This window comes from Lycorma delicatula, chromosome 7, assembly GCF_047948215.1.
Source record: "Lycorma delicatula isolate Av1 chromosome 7, ASM4794821v1, whole genome shotgun sequence".
NCBI classification, from domain to species: domain Eukaryota; kingdom Metazoa; phylum Arthropoda; class Insecta; order Hemiptera; family Fulgoridae; genus Lycorma; species Lycorma delicatula.
In genome coordinates, this window is record NC_134461.1 from 67,215,694 (window position 1) to 67,235,668 (window position 19,975).

The window sequence follows — 19,975 nt, forward strand, 5'->3', positions numbered from 1 at the left end:
TTACATATTTGTCTGAAAGTCCGATATTAATTTCAGTATAATAATTTTTGTTATACTATCGCAGAGCTAATAAATAATAACCGAAGGATCGGGGGACTCGGGGATGAGAGATAACCCTCTGCGGAGCTGCCATTGACACGTGCTTGCATGAGTGGGCGATATTGATGAAGCACGGGGACTCTCGCACTCCCGAGCGAAGAAAAAGACCGAATCCCGGTGGGGATGCCCCACTCAGGGTGTCCCCGTTAGAAGCATTGGCATAAAGACCGAGTCCCGGCTTCCGGAGTGGGGACCCAGGAACGGCATAGCCGGGCCTATGCCTAGGAACGGCATAGCCGGGCCTGGTGGATCCTACTCTGGGGGTTTGAGGACACCTCAATTCGCACCTGATAATTCGGTTAGTGCTCCTCATCAGTAATAGCGTAAGAAAAATTTAGTTAAAAATTATTTTGCGGGATAGATGTTTGTAAAGTATGTAGTAAATAACCTAACATACTATTTATTCCATTTATCAACTAATATATTGAATTTTATAAAAATCTGTAACAAAAATTGTGTAGCTTTGTAGCTTAATTTTAATTACCTGACTATTTGTTGATATAAATTTTAAGCAAGAGGACGTAAAATGAAGAAATTTTACAAAATGAAATGAAATTTGAATACCTACTATTTACAAAATAGTAAGAAAATAGAAAGTTTGAGAAATGTTAAAAAAATAATAAAAATCTAGAACTGATTAAATCATGATGACAATGGATAATAACGGTTTGGTTAATCTTCCGTTTGGACTGATAGTAAGTGAAGTTATATCTTTACAGTTTTCAATTAGTATATTATTTTATAGATACAGGAGCGCTTTTTTATATATTGTTGTTTAATAATTTATAAATAGTTTTGACGATGAATAATTAACAATTGAAATGCATTCCTAGATTTTAAATTTCATTAACGATTATTATGCGTGTAGTTTTTTTTTCAATTTCGTTTTGTTAATATATTTCTATTTACTTAACACAACTATTATCAGAAGCTTACTTAATAATCTTTTAGTTTTATTTAAATATAAAAAAAGAGTATATGACGAAGTTATTCGGGACTTTCATAATCTTTTCTGCTTGTGAAAATAATGGTAAAGTTCATATAAACATACGTGCTAAAATGCTTAGTTTGCGAGTTACTGGTGAAAGATTTCGCTCGGATTTCATCTACTCCAATGGGGTCGTACTAAAATTCCTAGAACGTTAATGAGAGGAAAATTAACGACAAATTAATTAATTATAATTAAATTAATTAATTAGAGGCAAATTAATTAATTATTTCTTATGGTTTTTGACCTGAAAAATTGAATAAAATAGGTCAAAGACCATATTTGGAGTAGTTTTTGAAAAATACAGGTGAAAAACAATAAATAGAAGTAAAAAACTCTATTTTTTAACGTTTGATGTACAGTAATATTGTTAAATGTGTAATAAACATATAACAATTTTAAAAAAAAGCTAGTAGAGAATTTAATTCACATCATGGTGTAACATACATTTTACAAGAACAAATTTGTCATATATTGGAATGGTGATGAAAATTTATAATATTTTTTAAATTCTTTGTGAAATTAATATTTCATGAAACATATATCACTAATTTTGTTAACATAAAAATTGTATATATTTTTCGAATTCGGTTATTTATAAAATAAATATTATTAACGTTAAAAAAAATTTGGCACGTAAAACCTAAAACCTAGAAAATTCAATCATATTATCAAAAGTCTGATGGGACACCACATAACTTCCTTGTACGTCTATTAAATTACACAAACACATTTTTTTATACGAAAGATACATAAATTTTTATTTCATTAATAACTTCTGATATCTTTTAATTTTTTTTTATTGTTTTTATTATTGAATTATTATTTATTGTAAAAAAAAATTACAGTCAGAGGTTAATATCTATTAACAAATCGATATATTTAAATGAAAAAAAGGAGATAAAATCGGATTTGAACCGATGTGCCTACTACATGTACGATCCAAATATTTCATTAATTAAAAAAAACTATTTGGCTATAACTCTGGAAAGAATGAAAATAAATACCTTTTACTATACATCGTTGAAAAGCTCTCAATGAGGTCTATTACAGAAAAAGGACTTTTGGGCATTTTGAAGACTTTTGGTCCATTCGATTGCAATCAGAAGCGGAAGGTGAGATGCACAACTAGATGTTACAACAGTCCTAAATCCAAAATTTCAACTAAAATCGTTTTTGAGTTAATGCGAGATATATACGCACATACGTACGTATAGACGTCACGCCGAAACTAGTAAAAATGGATTCAGGGATGATCAAAATGTATATTTCCGTTGAAATCTGAAAACCGAAGTGCTTCGCGATCACAATACTTCCTTTACTTCGTACAAGGAAGTAAAAATGTATTAGGTTGCATATTTTATATTGTATAGTCAATTAATTTAATCAATTAAATTTACGTTTTGAAATTCACAAAAGTCCGTAAATAAATAATTTTATCTGAAGTTTGTTTAATTTAATTAAATTTAATAGTTTGTACTAAACATTATACAAACAGTACAAGTCCAATTCAACGGAGTTGTTGGGAGACATATTTTACCTCCGCGTTGTAACCTTACCACAGCATATCAAAATTTAACTGTAGAAATGAAAACAAAATCGATCCACGGAGGTGGTGGAGAGGAAAATTCATGCATTAATAAATTAGAATATTATACAGTAATATAAAATACAGTACTTTTAAGATTATTTATAAGTTATACCATTTATTCTAGCCCTGTAACTGATCTCTACTTTGTACACAATTTATACTAATCCAGTTTTGCATTATCTTAAAAAAAAATCAGTGTCTTGTTGGACCGACTAATGCACTAAGTTTTTTCTCCGCGTATTGTTTGATTGTAAAAGATGGTGGAGGTGAATGCTGTTCGATTCATTTTGCCATCCCATCATCGAAATCACCCTATTTATGTGAGTTATCAATTTACAATATCTGGAATGTCTTCCTCCATCAACTTCTTGAGGAAAACATTTTGCAGATTCACTGTCACATGACCGAGCTTTTCATTCAGTGTGATTTAATTTAAACCATGACGAGATTTCCACCGCAAAAATCAGCCATCAGATGCATTAAAATCATCAGTCCCATTAAAATCTTTATAGAACTGAACAGCTTAGTTCTGATGACCGATCCAGAAAATAGTTCCCTTTCCCTTCGTTTTATTAAGAACCACCTGTGTAAACACCATCAAGATCTTTGCCTAATTTAGTGTTTTTTCTTTGCAGTCCAGTTTCACTTTCAGTTGTGTCCACGAAATTTCTAAGTTGATCTTCCTCTTTCATTCCTCCCTGATTGTTACTTATGGGACGCCACATTCACGCGATAAACTTACTTTGATTTCCCCGTTTTTTTACGAGGTCGAAAAGTTTTAGTTTGTCTTCTACTTAATCTACTTTCCGCTTCTGCGACATTTTATTTTCTGAACTCGCGATGTTTTACACTCAGAATGAAGAGTTATTCAGAATAAAATCATATTTCGAATTCCCTAGGTTCTAAAAATTTCTAGCAGGTGTAGTTTTTTTGAAAATTTGTAGACGTTCACTGTTATTTCTATGACCCGTTACTTCTGCGAAATCCTTTGGAATGCAGTGTTTACGGTCAAGTAGCGAGTCTAACGGTAAAATTGTTCTACAAAATGTTTTGTTTTAACATACCATTCAAAAGTAAATATTTTATTTAAAAAACTACGGTATTTTTTATTGGAGGACATACTTTCCCCGCGTTAGATCGGAAACCGTTGTATTTCGAACCGCGCTATTTCGGACTTATACTGTATTTGTAAATGTTGTGTAAAACAAGATGTAAACTGATGGCATTTCAAATATAATCTTTATCCACCTATTTTAAGATTATCTACAAATATCATAACGTTAGAAATGATGTATCAAGCTGCCTAATTTATTAGATAAATTCGTAGTGTCTTCTGTTAAAAGCAAGGTTTTATTATAATAAGTGACCTTATATATTAAGATTAGGATAGATAACCTTAATTGTAGTAGGTAATAGAATAAAACTTTTCAGTTTTAATGTAATGCTTATGCTAATAAGAACTTTTGCTAATGATTTATTTCATTGTGTATTTATAGCTGTTTTTAAGCATACTGTGAAGATTATATTATTTAACTGTGACAGATGTTTATGAATAAAAATCATGGAAAAAATAACTTACCTCCCTCACTGGTGATATATTCCAATTCACTTCCTGGAGGTGAATTTTGTATACGTCCTTGTTGTTGATAATACTGTTGATAGGATGGAGGAGGTCTTCTGTAAGGTCTTTGCGGAGATGGAGGAGGTGGTGGTATAGGTCTTGGATGTTGATAATATTGCTGAGGATGATGGTATTGTTGTGGTGGTATACCTAAGTGAGATGGATTTTGGTAATATTGATATTGAGGTGCATATTGCGGTATTTGTTGATTAAAAAATCTAAAGAAACCTCCGTTATGATTGTTAAGATAATCTACTAATTTATCCGGGTCTCTTGGACATGTTGGATAAGCTACAAGACATGCTCTTGGATCTCCTCTTGCTGTATAACCTAATACTGCTGCTCGTCCAAATACTAATAATGGTGAATCATCAACGAAATTCAGCACTGTCAGTAACCTAAAAAAAAATATATCTTCAAAAATTTAGGAAATTAAATTTTTTCTAGTTTGTAAATAAGTAGGAAAATAATTAACATATAATTATAATATAATTTAAAGTATTATTTGTGGCTACTTCATAAAAAATCTGATGTGGACACCACATGATTCCTTGTGCGCCTATTAAATTACATATACATATTTTAATTATTTTAATTTTTTTTATTGTTATTATTGAATTATTATTTATTGTAATTTTTTTTTTATCTCAGAGGTTAATAATTATTAATAAATCAATATATTTAAATTAAGTAAAAAAAAATTAGAAAAAAGAGATGAAATCGGATTTGAATCGATGTGCGTTCCCCTTGTAAGATCTAAATATTTCATTAATTAAAATTTTATTTGGCTATTACTCTGGAACCAATGAAAATAAGTACCACTTATCATATATCGTTACAAAGTTTTCAATGAAGGCTTATTACTGCAGTTAAAAAAAGTCTAAATCCAATTTTTTTTGGATTTTGGGCTTTTGGAAACTTTTGGTCCAGTCGATAGCAATCAAAAGGGGAGGTGCACACCTAGATGTTACAAGTTCTAAATCCAAAATTTCAACATCCCACGGCCAATCGTTCTTGAGTTATGCGAGATACATACGAACAGACGTACATACGCACGTACGTTCAGACTTCACGCTGAAACTAGTCAAAATGGATCTAGGAATGGACAAAATGACTATTTCCGTTGAAATCTGAAAACCGAAATTTTTCGCCATCACAATACTTTCTTTACTTCGTACAAGGATGTAAAAATGAAAATAAACAGGAAAGACTTCAAAAAGGCGTAATATAAAACATTATAATAAACAAAAATTGTATTTATATTATTATTATTATAGAGTGAATATTATTGTGAGATTTTTGATAAGTTTTCTGTTTGAGGAAGATTTTTTGTTAGTTACTAAATCCTTATTATTAGTAATAATTCTTATGAAAAAATGGTTTTGGTTTAATACTAATAGCTGGATTTTCATCTAGAAGAATACAAATTCGAATTTTAATCAAGATTTTATTGCCATACGATATTTTCGCACCCATATATCAAGCTAACATGATAAACTGCTTATATAAAAAAAGCCTATCTTAGAAGTAGTTGAAAGTAAGATTAATTACTTTTTTCCTGCATGAAATAATAAAACATATTTTAATATTTAATACTGGTTATTGAGTGAAAAGATTAACCGTTGTTCGGATTTAGGTTTCTTTAATTTTTAAATACTCTTTACATATTTATATTTTGTTATTATCGTTTAAATGTTGAAGCTTTTATGTATTTATAGAATTTTTAAATTTATATATCTTCGGCTTCGGTCGGGTTCATTCGGATATTACAGTACACTCGGCTCCTTTCGTTTGTATTCGGCTGCTGACGATTCAGCGTCTCCTTACACATCACTCGGCTCCTTTCGGATGCACGCGACTCCATCACTCGGCTCCTGACAGTTCACACGGCTGCTTTCGTATACACTCGGCTTCGGACGAAGCAGTGGCTCCAGCAACAATATTTTATTGAAAAAAAGAAAACTAGAAAATTTCAGTGCTTTGATAGCATATTCTTAATTACTTTCTTCTGCTGTTCAATTTCCGATATGATTTTTTCCCCCAAGGTCATCATTATTGAATATTTGACGCAATTTTTCATTCCCATATTTTCTGTAATAATCAATTGTTTATTACATATATTTATCCTTTAAAGTTTCTCACATTTGTCTGTTTTTTATTCTGTAAACATATTTGTATTAAATTAAATAATCATGGATATCACAAGATAAGGATTTATCATCCTATGTATTTTAAAAAGTTAGGGAAAAATAATTTCTTGCTAGTCATCTTACACAATATATTTCGTATCTCATCAAGCTAACATGTAATATTCAACATTCTAATACAACACATATTAAGAGTCGGTACAATATGGTATTGGTAACTAATAACCATTAAAATTAAGCTTTATCTTAAAATAAACAAAAATAGGATAAGAAATTGTTTTTTTTTTCGTTTCACTCAATTACGGACCATGTTTAACACTTTTCTTAAGAGTCCCTCTCCTTCTTTTCCATTCGGTAGTTTTTACATTTCTCACTGGCCTTTTTCTTGAGTTCTTCTGTTACTACTTTTTTTTGTTTAGAGCTTTGTCTTTGTAGAAAACCCATCGTTCCTGAAGTTATTTTTTTGTTCTTTATTGTTACTATGCTTTGCATAATTGTGCGTATCGTCATTATTTTTATAAAATTTTAAAATTATTTTGAGTAGTTCATGAAAATTCCTTTTATCAATAACTTTAGTAGTTTTGTTTTGGTATCAATCTTGTTTGTTTTTGCATCGATATGGTTAAAAAATATACTTAAAAAAGGAACATTTTGAATTATTTTTTTATTAGATAGTTTGTAACTTCAAAGGCCGGTATTATTCCCCTTGATTTTCATACTGTGTATATTTAGTGTTCCACGAATAAATTAATTTAAAAAAAATTATTAATTCCTTTATTGTTAAACAAACGGATTTTTTCCTTTCCTAATCCAGTTTTATAAATTTTCTTCATGTAGTGTATTATTTTTGTAGTATAGAATATGGGTTAAACGTTATTGTTGAATTTTAATATTATCTGAGCATTCTATTTTCTATTAAAATTCATTTCTAATAATTTATAAAAATATTTAAAATTTTAAATTAATGGATTTATTTCTCATAAACTCATTTTTAATTTTTTTCTGCATGAAATATCATTAGAAAATTACTTTTTGATCCAGATATGTCTAATTGTCACTACGTAAACAACTAATAAAGTAAATATGCTACTTTATACGAACCACGGTGAAAAGTATACGATAAAAATAAATAACGGTTAAAAATTGTGTGAATTTATTTCTAATTACACTTCCAACTTTTAGCACAAAAGTTTTTTTTTATAAATCATTATTCAAGAAACGCCCATTATTTTAAAGACTCCTTCCTAATTTTAGACCAAAAATGTTATCCTAACCTGTAAAATATAGACTAGTGTGTTCACCAGGTATTTCAGAGTTAATTTTTTATATAACTAAGGATAATATTTTTTGAACGGTACAAAGTAGATTAGTGAGGAATTCATTGATTATAATAACACTTTAACATTTTTTTAATCGACTATTTAAGAAAATTTATTCGTCATGATTGCCTGAGGCTATCACGGTAGGTCTATATTTTTTAAAACCTCATACTATTTGTAGGTAATGGTTCGAATAATATTTTTTATCATCAAGATGAATTAATTCATTGTAAAAACTATGCTGTAGGCTGAAACAAAACCTTAGGTTTATTCTTCCCTTAGGTATAATTTAGTTTCTTACTCTTTTTTTTTGTTTTTAAATATATTCCTTCTTTAATTTACATCAATGATTATTTCATGACAATTTTACGTTCGTGTTTTGTAAAAGGTAAGTGTATGTTTTTTTTGTTGTATTATATAGTATGGAATGGCTTTAGGCTACGCGCTTCAGGTCACGAGGAGGGCTGTTCATTGGTAGTAATAGTGGTTGGTGGCTAGAAAGTGAGCAGGATAGAAAAGCAGGCAAGCTGTGAGAAGCGCCTCGGGTGTTTACCATATATCAAGTCCAGCTGGCTTCCCTCTTTTTCCGAAATCACGATCAGATGAGTATCAACAGAAGGGACTCCCTAAGATACACACAAGCAAACAAACAAACATTAGTCTGTTGTTGTTGAGCGGGGGAGGTCAGACGTAGGGGTTTATCGTTTAATTAAGACCCGGTGAACTCCCACGGTCTGTTCGTCGTTGTTAAGAAGAAGGTAGCGTTAATGACGTGTTTGTCTATAAGAGCCTGCAATAAAGCTTTCATCGTTTTTACTTAAGTGGCAAAGAATATAAAGGGATGATTTAAAAATAAGAAATAATAATGTAAACTTTCTCACGTGATAACTGCATCTTTTGATAGGAACGGTATCGGTCCTGCGGTGCTTGAACTCGTACTTGTATAACTCGATCCGGGACGAGAACCAGCCGCTACTTCACATAATAATCTCGGAACGCACCGTAGATCGTCGAATTGCGCTATAGATGATAAAGCACCGTATAATGAATTACTAGGATATCCGCCACCTAAAGGTATTCCTCCTGGATGTAGCTGCGCTGGTGGTGGAGGACGGTTTGGAAATCCATATCCTCCTCCCTGAGGACTTCCTGGTAGTGATCCTGTAAATCCATCTGGTCGAACACCGTGACCAAAATAACCTCCAGGTCCAACCGGTCCGAATCCAGCTCCTGGTGGAGGTACTCCTTGTAAGTTACCACCTCCCAATCCTCCTAAAGCTGAGGCTAATCCACCACCTTGGTTTAATAAAGTTGTCAATTGCCTAAAAAGTATTAAAAAAATATATTAACTATTTTTTAAAAAATAATTTGTATTTTAATAATTGAAGATGTATGTACATAAATTAAATTGTATTATATAAAATTATATATTATTTAGAATATATCAGTTTAATTAATTACAAAAATTCACACCCCAAGGGGCAATATATTTTTACAACAATATTATTTCGCTGTTTATTATTTTGTAATTTAAACCCATGGCGAGTGAATTTTTGTAGTGAATATTTTCAAGGTTTTGCACGACCTAATCTATTAAAAATTTTACTCTGCGTTTGAACCGAAGTATTATGTTTTAGTGAAGTTTGAATGTAGCAAATAGTATTCAATTTCTTTGTACATCAATTTTTTTGGAATCGGGACAAAAAATTGTTTTTATACCTTCGCTCTGTAAGTGTTTTTTTCTGGGGTTTTTACTATTCATTTTTTTATCATTCTGTTTTTGTGGTAGGAGATTTACTAACAGTTTTGAAATGAGATTGTTTTTTTTGGTGGTTGTGATATCAGTTATTTTTGTTGTATCTTTTATTTTCGTCATGGCGTATATGTTGACATAAAATAAAAAAAACACATAGTTTTTAAATCAGTTTAATAAAACAATCAATATAATATATAAAATTATCTTTAGATTGAAGTGGTTGATTTCCTTACATTTCCAGCGAATACCGTCGTTGTCTAGTACTCATATCAACAAAAAAATCGTTCTTCAAATTCTAAAACACAGTTTCTCAGAAAAAAACATATTTATGAGTATATCGTATAATTGTATTATCTACTAATTATTTCCATTTAACTGGAAATTACCTTATTACAGGATAGCTGATCTGTAATTTTACTGTGTTTACTTTTAATCATAATAATACACAAAAAATATAATTACCAATATTATTATTTTTGTTAATAATTATTAGTTTTTCATTAATAATTGTTATTCATTATCATTATTAAACAATTTTTTCATAATAACGTTCTGATACATATCCCAGCAATATATTCTGAATTCTGATAGTTTGCGCCATCTGACTAAATATACACAAAACGTTTGTTTGCATGCTGTCGGACAAGAATAAAAATTGCGGTTTCATTCTGCGTGATGAGGAAACAGTAAAAAATATGTAAACGTGTCAATTAATGAATATTTTAAAATGAAAATAGCTTTTATATGAAGAAATTTGCATAACAAAGCGGTCTTAATGGTTATCATGTTAGTGTATATTTTTTTAGTGAAAGAAAAGTCGCTAACTTTTATAAGAAGCTTAAACATTATTGTAAATAATTCCTATGTGTCGTTTTCTTGTGTTTTTTTCATTGTTGTGTTTGAATTTTTGGAGGAGTTCACTCGACTCGTAAATGGGGGGAGTCTTGATATAATATATGCCAAACTTGGAATTTTTCATAAGCTGAAAAATTTATCCTATTCTAATAAATAAATACATTACTATACAGTATAAAAAGAGCATTAAATTACTTACATGTTTCTTATATTAATAATAGTTACTATTAAATAGGCTGTTTTTATGTAGTTCTAATACTATAAAACAGAAATATTCCCAGGCCAATGCTGTTGGAAGGTTTTTTAGTTTTTAACCGGAATGAGTTGAAGGTAATAACCTTAAAGTCTACCGTATAGACTTTTGTTCAACTTTTCTTTCAATCATTGTATGATTTATATATTTTTAAAAAGAAAGGAACTGGCTAATTATCTAATAAAGCTTGATTTGGTATGCTACAATTGTAATCTCACAGCTTTATAGCCATCTTATGGTTAGACCATTTAAAACAACGACAAAAATAATTTTGTATATAAATATTGGGATTAATATTACGTACTAACGGATAAAAAATTATCTTTCAATTAATATTAGCTTCTAACGTAATAAACAGTTTTATCTTAATTAATATAAATTATAAAATATAATAAATTAAACAATTTAATTAATTAAAAATATTTACCCAATAAAATCACCAATATTTGATGATTGCTGTGCGATGATTCCTTCGTTTTTCATCAATAATAAAGTTATAATTATTGTAATTTTAAACTTCATTACACCTGAAACAGATGAAAGTAAATTAATTTTAATCTATATTTTAATTCTTTTTTTTTATTTTAACTACAGTTATAATTCTTGAAGGAAAAAATTAAATATTTTCACTTGGTTATTTCATTTAACTAGATTATTTATATCAACTTTGATAATACAGTCGACCTGATAAATAAAATTTAGAACATATATATATATTTAAGGATATATATTCTTTAAAAAACTGATAAAATCTTCGTAATACTTTACAGGCATTGGTTTACTTATGTAGTGGAAAACTAATGATACATGATAAAAGTTACCTAAAAGTTAAAAAAATTAAAATAAATCAAAAAGAAGTTAAAAAAAAAATCAATAGTTTTAAACTTTGGCTCTACCACCACCAATATTGCCTCGAAGGTATATTTTGGGGTTCATTTGCACTACTACTATGTACAGGAATACATAAAAAATTCGTTAAAAAATTGTGCAATAAAGAAAAGATAGTAGCGTGCGCGATCGAATTTTTTTTAAGGGGGAATTTTGGGGCAATTTTATTCTAATAGTAACGTAAGTATCCTCTCATATACTGACCTTAATTTTGAGAAAATTGACGCCAAAAATTTTCTACCCAACCGGTTGAACATATTGATCCTAAACTTATAATAATAGGTCACCCCACATACAAGAGTCACTGTGACAAATTTCTTTAAAATCGGTTTACCGAATTAAATGTTACATGCCGACACACGTACATAAGAAATTTATCCCCACTTATTTTTGTTTTTTAGGGTCCCTGGGTCATGAAAAGACTAGAAATCCAAAAAAAAAACTGATACCAAATTTTTTGACTGGTTACCATACTTTCCGTCTTTTAGCATACCTTCTATGTAAAAACATCTATGTATCAATCTATGTATGTATATATCTATTATCTATGTAAAAAATCTTCATATAAGTAAAAAATATTTTTTGTTATATTCTGAATATTCGAAAATTATTTCGTATAATTATATTTTAAGTTTCATCTTTTAAAATTATTATTTAATACAATTGATAATTTGAAATGAATCAAAATGTGCACAATGTGAACAATTATTAATTCAACCACATCGGTAAGATTAAAAAAAAAAATTGTTTTGATTATTTAATATAAAATATGCTGTTTAGTCAACTGCTTTTTATAATGACATAAAATTTTATGCACTTTTAAAAAAAAAATGTGTAAATGTAATTTAATAGGCGTACAAGGAGATCATGTGTTGTCCACATCAGATTTTTTATTACAGTCAAGATACCTTCTTCCTATAATGTCATGTATTGTTTTTCTTTGTCCCATAATAATATGATTTAAGCCGTTTGTTGAGTGGATACGCTATCCGGCGTATCTAGGCTAAAGAAATTTGTTAAGTGTTTATTTTGAAATTTTATCTAAAACCAAAATACAGACGAACCTACCGGGTTGGTCTAATGGTAAACTCGTCGTCGTAAATCACCTGTTTTCGAAGTTGAAGTTCTCAGGTTCAAATCCTAATAAAGGTAGTTACTTTTATTCGGATTTGAATACTAGATCTTGGATACCGGTATTCTTTGGTTGTTTGGTTTAAATTAACCACACGTCTCAGGAGTAGCCGACCTGAGTTTGTTAAAGACTACAAATTTACCGGTACCGTTACAGTACACTGATAAGTCGCTAATGACTTTAATTGTTGATGCGACTATGAAGTATTAAAAAAGAAAAAACAAAAATAACAGACGAGATATTTTATTTTTAACAGCTTAGAAACAAAATTCAGTTTTGGTTTCATTTAATTTTTTTATGTTCAAGTTTATTATACAAATTTTTTTCCAGTATTTAATAATATGAGAATATATTTACAATCCGTGGCAGTATAACATCATGTTGATATAATTTCAAAAATACTTTCATCTTTTGTAATCGGTAAAAATGTTTTAAAATACGTAGTCTCTATTTATACCAATTCTGTTTTTTAACAGTGCTCTGATGCCTGAAATTAATCACGTAAATATTTAATAAACATAGCTTTAATCAAAAATAATTTTTTCATTTAATAATGGAGCCGTAGAAAACATGATTAGGAAAGTACTAGCATGCAACGTTTTCACGTTAAATGTTAAATAATTATATGTGCATGGTAGCCAAACGTTTTTATTATTTTATTTAGAAATATGAGCAGTATTACATTATACATATCTTTCAATCAGCTCATTTCAAAGTGGATAAAATAATTAGGAAAAAATTTATTCATTAAAAAAAAAAGTTAGAAATTTTCTTTTATTTTGTCTTAACTATTAAAGTATTAATTCAATTTTCGTAAATATTTAGACATATTTTAGATAGTAAAACTTAATAAAAAAAATTTAATTTACAATTAGATAAACTAATAATTTATTTGTAATCGAGTTAATTGCACAATCCAAGTTCTTGATGAGATATCTTATACAGTTAAAATGTTTCTATTTGGGTTATATGGTTTGAAGTGGTTTCGATGGAAACCAATGAAACATTTTGCCGTATTGGCCAGCAACGTATGTTTCCATAGTAACTGACGTCACTACCTAATTCCTGCCTCAAGAGCCCTCTTTTGTAAACGATTCACTAGCTGTTAAGATAATACAAATATTGCTTTGCTAATAATATTTATGTTATCAAAGAATGCTGATCTCCGTGGCGGAGTGGTATAGTGTTTTAGCCTTCTATCCAGAGGTCTGGAATTCCAATCCCAGTCAGTTATGGCATTTTTCAAACGCTGCGAAATTTCCTGGTTTCTATGGAAACCTATGCCGCATTTTATTAGCGACGTGTGTTTCTATAGTAACCGATGTCACTATCTAATTCCTTTTTAACATCCCTCTTTGGTAAACGATTTACTAGATATTAAGATAGTACAAATATTGCTTATTTATATTATAAAAATAACCGATAATTCTAACAACCACCTCTACCTTATCAATTTTATATTTGCACCGAAAAATTAAACCAACTTATGTTGATAATTTAAAACATTTCTTCAACTTTAATTACCTTCCAATTAGAAACTAATTTTTTTCTATTTCACTATTATCTGAGATTTTATAATTCCTTAAGGGCTTCTCTTTTTTTTTAAAATAAAAAGCTGTAATTAAAGCTGTAAAACTATATTAATTATTAAAATAATAATTGTTTAATATTTTCAGGTAAATCTTTCTCATTCAAGAGATTATTGTAAAACAAAGTCTTGTTTTATTAGTTCGCTAACTAAATCCATTTTATTTTTATTTTATTAGACTTTATCCATATCCGATAACGTTTTGAAAAATTATTTTTTCAACCCATTGAAAGAAAACATCCAAATCGTATTTATTCTCTCTACGTTGTATATTATTTAATAAATTTAGAATGAATGATTTTCAAAAGTCTTTCTTAAAACTAATTATCTATTAAACATAGGATATTCTTGAATAATCCTTTCATAATACTAAATTAATATTATACCAAAGGAAACATAGAATATAATTTAGTCCTGCTATTAATAATATTCTTAAATAAAGCTCAAATTAATTTAAAACACAATGTAATTTTTAAATCGGTTTAAAAGTAACAAAAACTACTTGTAGATTAGATTATCTATAATAATCGTAAATATTAATCATTGCAATAAATTTACGAAAAAAAGATTTAATAGATTGTTCAATTATTTGCACCTACTAAATCCATTCAAACGTCATTGTTAAAAATACATCTGTTTATAAACTTTCATTATTATAATAGTAATAATAATAATTATGATAATAGTTTAGTGACAACAATGACAATTAAGCTTATTATATCATTAATAATATTATGTTTTAGACAGACAAACTTTCTCCACTATTGTATAATATAAAAATATATAATTTCTTGCGATTAAAATGAAATATCTTCTTAGTGTAGATTATTTTAATGAAGTATATTTTAATTTGTTAAGTAATGTAGTAAAAAAGCTACAATAAAATTTTTGTACTTTTCTAGCATTGATTATTTATTCTTATATAGTGAAAAAAAATTATAAATTAAAAAAAATCTGAATATATTTTTTTCCTTATAGTTTTTTCGATTCTTAGGGAAGGGGGACAATTCCTTTTGAAACGGTAAGATAAGAATTTATGCACGTACTAAGCTTGTCATTGGCCTTTCCACTCAATTTTCGATGACTTCGGAAGAATGTGTGATATTCATGTTTCAATGCTACTTCTTCCAACTTAGTCGTTACTTGGTTTCAGTCGACTGTGGATCTCCTTACTGAGTTACTATAACTCGATATTGTTCAAAGTTTACCAGCTTAAAACGTTTCTATTCATCTACCATGTTGAGACACTAATCAAATATACACGGTTGCACTCGATGTCTGGTGGTTGGGCACACAGTCTTTGCACGGTGCACGAGACCATCTGAGATTTATTTACCTTTCTTCAATGTCAACATTTCAGTTTGGGTCAATGCTGTAAAACGGTTGGATAGCGCAGGTTGGAATTCTTCCTTGCGGACAGGGAACCATAGATATTTCCACTCTAGACTAACGAATGGCCGTGATTTGCCTTAGGCTCTTTGGAGTCGGAATGTCATCATTGCACGCACAAGGTAGTGGTCTGATCCACAGTCAGATCCACGCATTGAACGGATATCTTTAAGTGACGGTCGGATTCGGCAGTTTATCAGGATGTAGTCAAATGCACAGAGCCTTTGCCAGCTGGGTTTCACCATGTAAGCTGATGCTTCTGAGGATGCTGGAACTGGCTGTTTTCAACAACCAAGTTATTAGTGTTGCAAAGGACAGGAGACGCAATCCATTGTCGTTGATTACTCCATGTCCAAAGTGACCGTTGTTCGTTCCCAACCAGTTTGATCAGCACGAATATGGGCACTGAAATTGCCGACCAGGAGGATCACATCAGTCTGTGGGATGGAATCAAATTAATATTGGAACTGAGCGTAGAAATCATTCTTGGCCGAGTCTGGGCTGGTTTCAATTTGTGCGTAGATGGCAAACATGTGGGTATTGATAGTAAGAATTGCCAGACCATCAAATATTGGCTGAAATTCAACTTTGACTCCGGCCTCTCGTTTTTGTAAAATAGTAGTTATTGCTTGTTATTCATCCTTCTTGCGGTAAAAATTTATTTTGCCCGATACGTAGCGTTACCTGACAAACATCACTTTGATGTGACCGTAATTCGTTACAGTTGTTATTTAATTTTTTTATTTTTATTTTTTAGTCAAGTAACCTAAAGAAATTACAAAAAAAACCCGAAAATGATTTTTCGGGTTAGTATATTTGTAAGCTCAGATCGAGTGAATACATTTTTTAGTTTATTCGGTTATGGGGAATATTTTTTTTTTTGTTTTTGCTCTATAATAACAATTATAATTACAATCGGCTCTCCTGCGAAGCCATTAGTAAGTATCCTGACAAAAGAACGTGATAAGAATGTCCTTAAGGAACCCCCAAAATAAATAATAGACAATAAACAGTTGCAAGCAAACTTAAAGTCAAATATGAAATTTCAAGCTCAGTCATAAATCACAAACCATTAATTTCAGCACCATATAGGCCACAAAACAAACATTAATAACAAATAAAAAAGAAAATGAAAGTGAAGTAACAAGAAATTAGATACGACACCACTAAACTTGAGGGTATTAGATTCCAAACTGTTACGCAGATCCTAAGTCGAGTACATGGGCTCGTTTCAACAGTCGGACGCCTCTGCTGTTATCAAGTAGATTAATTGCAAAGTGGTTTACATGATTCTCAAGCCTCTGCAGGTATTTGACATTGCGCTGTTGTGCAATCTCACGAACCGATGGGAGCTCCAGATAATTCTGAATCTCATCATTCCGGGTGAACCACGGAGTTAATTAAGTTAACGGAGTTAAACGGGTAAACTCGGTTAAAAATTATTTCTTAGTGTGCATTTGTACCTTAAAAAGAAATTATCTTCAAGTTATGAAATTAATTCCAATTTTCTGTCATTAATGAATATTTTATTTTATAAAATTAAAAAGGAATTTATATTTTACTATATATTCTATGTTATTTATATTTTTGTTTGTTTTGGTGTAATCCCTGTATAAAGGTTGATAGTATAATCCTACAATATAAAATTTTCAAAAAGTACGATTAACCATTTGTGATTAAACTTTCAACTTCCATATTTCATATTCCAACTTTCATATTCTTGAAAAATAATAAAATTTACAGATTCCAAACCAAATAAAATAGCAGGATGAAAAGAAACAAGAGGTAGTGTAATTTCTTTGCAAAATCACAGAATCATTAAGACCTTTACTTGAAAAACCGCTATCACAATATAATACTCATAAGTATTATTCTATTTGGAAGCATCATTAAGAGTCTGCAATAATTTTGTCTGAGATAGATGTGTATTGATATACATTAAAATGTTCTACTTGTTAAGACATTCAAATATTGGAAAAATCAGCACATACTAAAGGATGTCACCAGGTAGATTTAGGTTACGCAAATCATATGTGGAATGATTAGAAAATGTGTATATGTTTCCCTGAATAAAACAGTTTTAATTCCCGGTTAAGTTGACCCGATGTCAACTGGCCCATTATTCTCTGATTAAATATGCTGTTTTAGAGTTTTAAATAAGCTTCAGTGTACATTCATCAATCGATGAATTATTTAAATCAATTATTACAGATGATAATATAATTATGCAGATAATAATTGTTTCAAAATATTAAAACTAAAATTAATAATTTTTATTATAGTCTTATTATTTATTATTTTAATCTTATTATATAATCTTATTATTTATTTTTATTATAAATAGTCCCCCGTTCGGATCTCCGGGTGGGGACTACTAAGGAAGGGGTCACCAGAAAATTAAAAAATAACATTCTACGAGTCGGAGCGTGGAATGTTAGAAGCTTAAAAAAGGTTGGTAGGCTAGAAAATTTAAAAAGGGAAATGGATAGGGTGAATGTGGATATAGTAGGAATTAGTGAGGTTCGGTGGGAAGAGGAAGGCGACTTTTGGTCAGGTGATTTTAGAGTAATTAACTCAGCGTCAAATAATGGGCAGGCAGGAGTAGGTTTCGTGATGAACAAGAAGATAGGGAGGAGAGTGGAGTATTTCAAAACGCATAGCGATAGAATCATTGTAATAAGGATAAAATCAAAACCTAAACCGACAACGATTGTTAACGTTTATATGCCTACAAGCGCCCATGATGATGATGAGGTAGAGTGTGTATACGAAGAGATTGATGAAGCAATTAAACACGTAAAAGGAGATGAAAATTTAATAATAGTTGGAGATTGGAATGCAAGCATTGGAAAAGGCAAGGAAGGAAATATAGTGGGTGAATACGGGCTGGGCAAAAGGAATGAAAGAGGGGACCGACTTATAGAGTTTTGCACGAAGTATAATTTAGTAATTGCCAACACCCAATTTAAAAATCATAATAGAAGAATATACACTTGGAAAAAGCCAGGCGATACTGGAAGGTATCAGATAGATTATATCATGGTTAAGCAAAGATTTAGAAATCAACTCGTTGACTGCAAAACTTACCCTGGAGCAGACATTGATAGCGACCATAATTTGGTGATAATGAAATGTAGATTGGGGTTTAAAAACCTGAAGAAAAGTTGTCAGATGAATCGGTGGAATTTAGAGAAGCTTGAGGAAGAGGAGGTAAAGAAGATTTTTGAGGAGGACATCGCAAGAGGTCTGAGTAAAAAAGATATGGTAGAAAATGTAGAAGAAGAATGGGAGAATGTTAAAAAGGAAATTCTTAAATCAGCAGAAGCAAACTTAGGCGGAATAAAGAGAACTGGTAGAAAACCTTGGGTTTCAGACGATATATTGCAGCTGATGGATGAACGTAGAAAATATAAGAATGCTAATGATGAAGAAAGTAAAAAGAACTATCGGCAATTAAGAAATGCTATAAATAGGAAATGCAAACTGGCGAAAGAAGAGTGGATTAAAGAAAAGTGTTCAGAAGTGGAAAGAGAAATGAACATTGGTAAAATTGACGGAGCATACAGGAAAGTTAAGGAAAATTTTGGGGTACATAAATTAAAATCTAATAATGTGTTAAACAAAGATGGTATACCAATATATAATACGAAAGGTAAAGTCGATAGATGGGTGGAATATATTGAAGAGTTATACGGAGGAAATGAATTAGAAAATGGTGTTATAGAGGAAGAAGAAGAAGTTGAGGAGGATGAAATGGGAGAAACAATACTGAGATCTGAATTTAAGAGAGCATTAAAAGATTTAAATGGCAGAAAGGCTCCTGGAATAGACGGAATACCTGTAGAATTACTGCGCAGTGCAGGTGAGGAAGCGATTGATAGATTATACAAACTGGTGTGTAATATTTATGAAAAAGGGGAATTTCCGTCAGACTTCAAAAAAAGTGTTATAGTTATGATACCAAAGAAAGCAGGGGCAGATAAATGTGAAGAATACAGAACAATTAGTTTAACTAGTCATGCATCAAAAATCTTAACTAGAATTTTATACAGAAGAATTGAGAGGAGAGTGGAAGAAGTGTTAGGAGAAGACCAATTTGGTTTCAGGAAAAGTATAGGGACAAGGGAAGCAATTTTAGGCCTCAGATTAATAGTAGAAGGAAGATTAAAGAAAAACAAACCAACATACTTGGCGTTTATAGACCTAGAAAAGGCTTTCGATAACGTAGATTGGAATAAAATGTTCAGCATTTTAAAAAAATTAGGGTTCAAATACAGAGATAGAAGAACAATTGCTAACATGTACAGGAACCAAACAGCAACAATAACAATTGAAGAACATAAGAAAGA

The 19,975-nt window shown here is 30.1% G+C and overlaps 1 protein-coding gene across 1 annotated transcript in view; it reads right to left on the reverse strand.

The window, feature by feature from the left end:
* LOC142327795 (uncharacterized) overlaps positions 1–19,975 on the reverse strand; it is a 62,251-nt gene that overhangs the window by 2,941 nt on the left and 39,335 nt on the right. The window contains exons 2-4 of the mRNA XM_075371133.1: positions 11,057–11,156; positions 8,647–9,087; positions 4,258–4,697 (exon numbers count right to left, since the gene is read on the reverse strand). Coding sequence (XP_075227248.1) covers positions 4,258–4,697; positions 8,647–9,087; positions 11,057–11,156 — 981 coding nt within the window. The remainder of the gene's footprint in view (positions 1–4,257; positions 4,698–8,646; positions 9,088–11,056; positions 11,157–19,975) is intronic.